Raw genomic sequence first — 7,954 nt, 5'->3', positions numbered from 1 at the left:
CGCGACACCTTGATCTCCATCGTAGCATCGTTGTCGTCTCGCCAATCTTATGCTTCCACGACTATCGCTACCGCTTAGTGATAAAGTAAAGCATTACATCGCGACTGCATTGCATACAATAAAGCAACAACCATATGGCTCCTGCCAGTTGCCGATAACTTGGTTACAAAACATGATCATCTCATACAATAAAATTCAGCATCATGTCTTGACCATATCACATCATAACATGCCCTGCAAAAACAAGTTAGACGTCATCTACTTTGTTGTTGCAAGTTTTACATGGCTGCTACGGGCTTAAGCAAGAACCAATCTCACCTACTCATCAAAACCACAACGATAGTTTGTCAAGTTGATGCCGTTTTAACCTTCGCAAGGACCGGGCGTAGCCACACTCGGTTCAACTAAAGTTAGAGAAACAGTCACCCGCAAGCCACCTTTGTGCAAAGCACGTCGGGAGAACCGGTCTCGCGTAAGCGTACGCGTAATGTCGGTCCGGGCCGCTTCATCCAACAATACCGCCGAACCAAAGTATGACATGCTGGTAGGCAGTATGACTTATATCGCCCACAACTCACTTGTGTTCTACTCGTGCATATAACATCAAACCATAAAACCTAGGCTCGGATGCCACTGTTGGGTTTCGTAGTAATTTTAAAATTTTCCTACGCACACGCAAGATCATGGTGATGCATAGCAACGAGAGGGGAGAGTGTGATCTACATACCCTTGTAGATCAACAGCGGAAGCGTTGACGCAACGTAGAGGAAGTAGTCGTACGTCTTCCCGATCCGACCGATCCAAGCACCGTTACTCCGGCACCTCCGAGTTCTTAGCACACGTACAGCTCGATGACGCTCCCCGGGCTCCGATCCAGCAAAGCTTCGGGGTTGAGTTCCGTCAGCACAACGGCGTGGTGACGATGATGATAGTCTACCGACGCAGGGCTTCGCCTAAGCACTACAACGATATGATCGAGGTGGAATATGGTGGCAGGGGGCACCGCACACGGCTAAGGAACGATCACGTGGATCAACTTGTGTGTCTAGAGGTGCCCCCTGCCCCCGTATATAAAGGATCCAAGGGGGGGTGCGGCCGGCCAAGGGGAGGCGCGCAGGAGGAGTCCTACTCCTACCGGGAGTAGGACTCCCCTCCCGTTCCTTGTCCAACTAGGAGAGGTGGAGGGAGAATAGGAAAGGGGGGGGGGCGCCGCCCCTCCCTCCTTGTCCAATTCGGACTAGGGGGAGAGGGGGCGCGCGGCCTGCCCTGGTAGCCCCTTCCTCTTCTCCACATTAGGCCCATAAGGCCCATTAACCCCCCGGGGGGTTCCGGTAACCCCCCGGTGCTCCGGTTTTATCCGATACTTCTCCGGAACCCTTCGCGTGTCCGAATATAGTCGTCCAATATATCAATCTTTATGTCTCGACCATTTCGAGACACCTCGTCATGTCCGTGATCACATCCGGGACTCCGAACTAACTTCGGTACATCAAAATGCATAAACTCATAATAACTGTCATCGTAACGTTAAGCGTGCGTACCCTACGGTTCGAGAACAATGTAGACATGATTGAGACATATCTCCGGTCAATAACCAATAGCGGGACCTGGATGCCCATATTGGCTCCTACATATTCTATGAAGATCTTTATCGGTCAGACCGCATAACAACATACGTTGTTCCCTTTGTCATCGGTATGTTACTTGCCCGAGATTCGATCGTCGGTATCCAATACCTAGTTCAATCTCGTTACCGGCAAGTCTCTTTACTCGTTCTGTAATACATCATCTCGCAACTAACTCATTAGTTACAATGCTTGCAAGGCTTTATGTGATGTGCATTACAGAGAGGGCCCTGAGATACCTCTCCGACAATCGGAGTGACAAATCATAATCTCGAAATACGCCAACCCAACATCTACCTTTGGAGACACCTGTAGAGCTCCTTTATAATCACTCATTTACGTTGTGACGTTTGGTAGCACACAAAGTGTTGCTCCGGCAAACGGGAGTTGCATAATCTCATAGTCATAGGAACATGTATAAGTCATGAAGAAAGCAATAGCAACATACTAAACGATCGGGTGCTAAGCTAATGGAATGGGTCATGTCAATCAGATCATTCACCTAATGATGTGACCCCGTTAATCAAATAACAACTCTTTGTTCATGGTTAGGAAACATAACCATCTTTGATTAACGAGCTAGTCAAGTAGAGGCATACTAGTGACACTAAGTTTGTCTATGTATTCACACATGTATTATGTTTCCGGTTAATACAATTCTAGCATGAATAATAAACATTTATCATGATATAAGGAAATAAATAATAACTTTATTATTGCCTCTAGGGCATATTTCCTTCAGTTACTACCTAAGTTACCCCACTATGGCTAGCCTAAGTGTAAAGTTATTCTTTCCGGGTGCGAATTTATGGAGGACGGGGGCATTGGGTCCCGTTTTCTCAAATGATTCAAAAATCACATTTCCAAGTTTCAAAAAAAGGAAAAACTTATACATATTCACGATGGATCCTATAAATTTTCGTTTAAAAATATTATGATTTGCAAGGTGCACAGGAAAAAAAATCCGGTCCCAACAGCAAAAAAGGGACCCATTTTTATGTTCGTTTTGTTTTTTTGTCTACGCCACGTATGAAAGAATATTGTCATGCAATCTAAATTATTCAAAAAAACGCGTCATATGTGTACCTCTGTATGTACATTTTTTTGATTTTTTTTTGCGCTGTGGAAATATCTTTTTTAAGTTGACCAAAGGGCACTTAAGTTTTCCCGTTAGTTTCCACTTTTCTCTCTCCTTCATCGGCACAGGCCCGCTACAGCCGAGAGGATAGGTAGGAGAGAGCGGCAGCCAGCAACAGAGGGCGGCCATGGCAATGCCCACCTTCCACCTCGCCCCCGACCTGCCGCCCGTGTCCCGCCTCTGCCTCGGTTCGGCCCCACATCCATCCATCCTCTGTCTCCTGCCTCCGCCCATGTTTCTGCGCTGACCAGATTCCGGCGCCGCAGGGACCATGACGATGGGGGAGCAAAGCGGGCCGCCGGAATCGCTCCGCCTCCTCGACGCCGCCTTCGACGCCGGCGTCAACTTCTTCGACTCCGCCGAGATGTACCCGGTGCCGCAGCGCGCGGAAACGCACGGGCGCAGCGAGGAGCTCGTCGGCCGGTGGCTGCGGGCCCGGCGGGTCCCCCGCGACAGCGTGGTGCTCGCCACCAAGGTCAGCTTGTCGTCAGCAGCCAATGTCCTTTGTCAGTAAAATCTACCAACACTGCAGTTCATTCTGTGTGTTCGATCCTGCGTTGCTCGGGCAGGTCGCCGGGCCGTCTGGTCAGATGACGTGGATCCGTGGCGGGCCGGTGGCTCTCGACTCCAGGAACATCACGGAAGCAATCGATACCAGGTTGGTCAATTGCTAATTTTTCTTCTATTCAGAACTTTAGATACTTGATCCTTTGTTCTAAGTTCAGAAGCTAGTCAGTTTTTGTTCAGAATGAAATGGTTTACCAACACAGTACATGTTCCTCCAGGAACCGTTTGCTTAGTTGGGCTAGTGGTATTTCTGTTCATATTATCTGAAGGATGTTTGATATGCTCTCCTTTTCTGGTTTCAGTTTGCGCCGATTGGGTGTGGATTACATCGACCTCTACCAGATACATTGGCCCGATCGGTCTGTCCAACTATTTCATTCCATGCCAGTGGCTGCTATGCTATGTTTTTTGCTAGTATCATATCATGTGCATCCTCAAGTCCTAACACAAGGCATGCTTACCCTGTAGTTATGTTCCTATGTTTGGAGAGACGGACTACGATCCGAGCCGTCAGTACGCGTCTATACCCATGGAAGAACAGCTAGAGGCGCTTGGAAAAGGCGTAGAGGCTGGAAAGGTATGCTGCAGGGTTGCTGTCGGTGTTATATCCTGCCTATTTGTACAACATGTTAGTTCTCCCGTTTTGGCAGACTCATTTAAATTCCTGGTGTTAGATCAGGTACATTGGCCTTAGCAACGAAACAGCATATGGGTTGATGAAGTTCCTTCAGCTGAGTAGGGATTTTCAGCTGCGCTCCAAGATACTAACAGTCCAAGTAAGTAGCAGAGTGAATTTAATCATTTAGATGTGTATTGTTTCAGTGACGGGATAGCACTTAATACTTACTTTCATATGCATTTTGCAGAACTCGTATAACCTGCTGTGTCGCAATTTTGATGCTGGGTTGGCGGAATGTTGCCATCACGAGAGGTAACCATAGTATAGTCCTAACCTTCAGTTTGCTACTTTTGTGGGTGACAAATGCTGCTCATCTCAGTTTGTAGTTACTCTGTGCAAGCTGACTCTTAAATTGCCTTGGTGAACTATGGCATTTTCAGAATCAGTTTGCTGGCCTACAGCCCAATGGCAATGGGTATACTTTCAGGGAAGTATCACTCATCTGATGACAGCGGACCGCCAGATGCAAGGATGAATCTTTTCAAAGGTACCAAGTTTTTCATTTTAAATAGCTAGTTTCATAGCCAGATTCCTGGCCCCTTTAATTTCAGTCTTGTGCTCCGCATCATCAGTGCTCCTCCTGCTTTGTAGGAAGATACTCCGAGGGTGAATCCAGATACAATCTGCAGAACCCCAAGCTGGAATCGGCAGTGAAGGTGCGGTAGTAGCCATCCTCTGTCTTCTTCATGCTTACACATTAGTCCTTGTAAACTATTTCAGGAATGTAGAAGAATGAGCACACATTAATTCTTGTAAACTATTTCAGGAATATAGAAGAATTGGCGTCAAGTATGGCATTTTGCCATCAATCCTAGCAGTTGGTGTGTTACCACATACTTATGCTCTTTTCAAAGTTGCATTTGTAGCCATTAATTACTGATCATTTCTTCTCATCTTTATGCTTTCAGCATTTGTACTGAGACACCCCCTCGTGGGCTCAGCTGTTTTCGGTGCTACTAAATTATGGCAGCTCAAGGAAGTTCTTCAGGCCACAAGGGTCCATCTCTGTGAAGAAATTTTGGCGGAGATCAATGATGTACATGCAAGATTTCCCGATCCTTGTCCATAATAATGTTCCAAAAAATGATGTTTTTCTTCGTCCATTGCTATATCCAGATATGATAAATAGGCAGTAGCAATTTGTGCATGTCATCCATGCGAATCTTCTCTGCACCGTTCCAATTTCATCAATGTCTCTTAAGGGACAATACATAGTGATAGCAATTTTGCAACGGCTGAGTTAGCCATCTACTTGTCTTATTAATTCAACTCAGCCTTGTCAGTTTCATGAAATATATGAATTGACTGTTTTATGCGGGAGTTTCTTTTTTTTTTTAAAGAAAGGGGGGATCCCCTCGATTTCATTAACGAAACCAAATATCTGTCATTACAGCCAGAACGCAGACCGACAGCCTCACACATGTTTGTGTTTCCAGAACTTTTCCCCCATTGCCCTCTCTTTGTATACAAGGATGGCAAGGCTTTAAGGAAAAAAGGTTCCTATATGAGCATCACCCACAGGAACTCAGCTAGATCAGACTCAGCCCAAACAAACATCTAAGCAAGCAAAAACTCTCTACAGCCCACTAATTTTTGAATCAATCTTCGATCCTCGGAATCCAAGATGCCCAGCTCCTTCGTGCCTGGAAGATGTCACTGGCGACTCGCTCCAGCAGCTTTGCGCCCTGTTGCAGCTCCAGCTTTGCGTCCTCCTTCCCCTGCAAAACACTCCAATCATTAATCCAATGCACCATCTTATACATAACCACACTAGGATCAGCAGGCCAGACATGTTGAAAACAAGCTAAATTTCTAGTCTTCCGGATGCTCCAAATCAAAGCCGCCACCCCTACAAAAATTACTTTCTTTTTCTTCTTTCCAAAATTACCCAGCCAAACATTCAAGCATGTTTCCACATCGTAAAAATCACATTGAATCCCTGTTATATGGCTTACCATACTCCACATATATCTGGCCCGGGGACATTGGAAAAAAGATGGTTAATAGATTCATTTTTACCACAAAAAAGGCATTGTTTCTCACATTTTCCACCCCTATGAAGTAGAACATCCCTGGTTAAGATACTTTTTTGGTAACTAGCCAGATGAATGTTTTAATTCTAGGGGGTATTTTAACTTTCCATAAGAATCTATATGGACATTTTTCCCCAACTTGTAACACCGAATAAAAAGATCTAACACTATTCTCCCGATCCCTCTGGGATCCAGAATAGCTTATCTTCTTCTTTATTCAGGACAACTTCTCCACACATTTTCAGTAAATCCTGCCATTGACTTGCCTTATCCCCCACCAAATTCCTCCTGAATTTCAGCGAGGTGAGATGAGAGGACAAAGCGTCAGCTACAGTGATATGTTGATCTAGAGAAACATTATAGAGTTCAGGGAAAGTGACTGCTAAGCTTTTGCTTCCAGTCCAATTATCTTCCCAGAATCTCGTTTTCTCACCATTCCCTATAATAAATTTGCAACAGGCCAAAAACAGATTTTTGCATTTCATCACACCCCGCCAGAAATGTGAGTCTCCTGTTTTCTTTTGCACCTATCCAAATGTGTTTTTCCCAATATATTTATCCCATAAGACGATTTGCCATAAACCCTTTTCGTTAAAAAGTTTCCAAAGCCACTTGGATAGTAAGGCAATATTCATATAATCAAGGTCCAGAATCCCTAGACCACCCAGTGTTTTGGGTCTACAGACTCTCTCCCAGGCAACTAGGTGGTATTTATGTTTATCTTCCTCTCCACTCCATAGAAAACTTGCCCTTGGTCTATCCATTTTCTTTTTAACCCCTTTTGGAACCTCATAAAAGGAGAGCATGTAAAGGATTAGACTAGTGAGGGAAGAATTTATTAAAGTGGTTCTTCCAGCAATATTTAAAAGCCTGCCTAGCCAGCTCCCCAGTCTTTTCTCCAATTTGGAAATAGAAGGGTTCCAGTCAGTTCCTTTCAATCTTTTCTTGTCCAAAGGAATCCCCAAATATTTCAAGGGAAGCTTTCCTTTTTTACAAGTTAAGATTTCTTCAAATTGTTTAATTCTGTCTTCCTCCACCCCAACATAGATCACTTCACTCTTATGAAAATTAATTTTCAAACTAGACATAATCTCAAAGAGGTTCAAAATCATTTTCACAATTGTTGCTTGCACCAAATCATCCTGGAAAAGAATGACAGTGCCATCTGCATATTGCAAAATAGACACATCATTTTCTTTGTGATTTTTAGCAAGACCACTAACCAAATTTTTTCCTATAGCTCTGTAAAATAAAATTGCCAGTATATCTACCGCTAGATCAAACAACAAAGGAGACATTGAGTCTCCTTGCCGTAGTCCCTAATGAGTTTTGAAATAGGAGCCAATTTCTCCATTAACCTTAACAGCTACCTTCCCTCCAGTAACTGTCTTCATCACCCAATTAATCATTCTGCCTGGTAATTTTTTCATCTCAAGAGTATGAAGAAGAAAAGGCCATTTAACTTTGTCAAAGGCCTTTTAAAAATCAATCTTAAAAAGAACCCCCGATTTCTTTTCTTTATGCATAGAATTCAGAGTTTCATGTAGCACCAACACACCCTCTAGTATGTATCTCCCCTGGATAAAGGCAGTTTGAGATGCCCTAATTACCCCAGAAATAACAAGCACAATTCTGTTAAGTAAGATTTTTGTAAAAAAAATTAAAAACCACATTCAGCAAGCAAATTGGTCTATATTTCTGAATTCTATCAACATCACTTCCTTTCGGAATGAGGGAAATAACCCCATAATTTAGTCTATCCAGATCTAGATTATGAGAATAAAATTCCTCAAGCAATGTGAATAGATCATTTTCCACCAATTCCCAATAATGTTGATAAAATTCAATATTAAAACCATCCGGTCCAGCAGCATTGTTTTTTTCCATTCCAAACACTGCCTTCTTTAACTCC

General features: G+C 43.9%; 1 protein-coding gene across 1 annotated transcript; it reads left to right on the top strand.

Moving 5' to 3' along the window:
- The first annotated feature begins 2,811 nt into the window (after positions 1-2,811).
- On the top strand, positions 2,812-5,262 carry LOC119271175 (protein tas-like). Its single transcript, XM_037553099.1, has 11 exons — positions 2,812-2,951; positions 3,030-3,238; positions 3,333-3,421; positions 3,633-3,689; positions 3,799-3,907; positions 4,005-4,106; positions 4,197-4,261; positions 4,390-4,496; positions 4,601-4,665; positions 4,776-4,830; positions 4,918-5,262. Exons 1-11 carry the CDS (start codon positions 2,891-2,893, stop codon positions 5,076-5,078), a joined length of 1,080 nt encoding a protein of 359 aa, XP_037408996.1. The 5' UTR covers positions 2,812-2,890; the 3' UTR covers positions 5,079-5,262.
- Positions 5,263-7,954: the final 2,692 nt, after the last annotated feature.

This window comes from Triticum dicoccoides, chromosome 3A (genome assembly GCF_002162155.2).
Source record: "Triticum dicoccoides isolate Atlit2015 ecotype Zavitan chromosome 3A, WEW_v2.0, whole genome shotgun sequence".
Taxonomy (NCBI): Eukaryota; Viridiplantae; Streptophyta; class Magnoliopsida; order Poales; family Poaceae; genus Triticum; species Triticum dicoccoides.
The sequence above is the reverse complement of the archived record's forward strand: the minus strand, read 5'-3'. Positions and strand labels throughout refer to the sequence as shown.

What these genes read in the sequence shown, in the direction of transcription:
- LOC119271175 (XM_037553099.1), top strand. Translation starts at nt 2,891, where the DNA reads ATGGCAATGCCCACCTTCCACCTCGCCCCCGACCTGCCGCCCGTGTCC. An exon ending in CGTGTCCCGCCTCTGCCTCG is followed by an intron (nt 2,952 to 3,029) that starts GTTCGGCCCCAC and finishes CCGGCGCCGCAG; the next exon opens with GGACCATGACGATGGGGGAG. An exon ending in GAATGTTGCCATCACGAGAG is followed by an intron (nt 4,262 to 4,389) that starts GTAACCATAGTA and finishes TGGCATTTTCAG; the next exon opens with AATCAGTTTGCTGGCCTACA.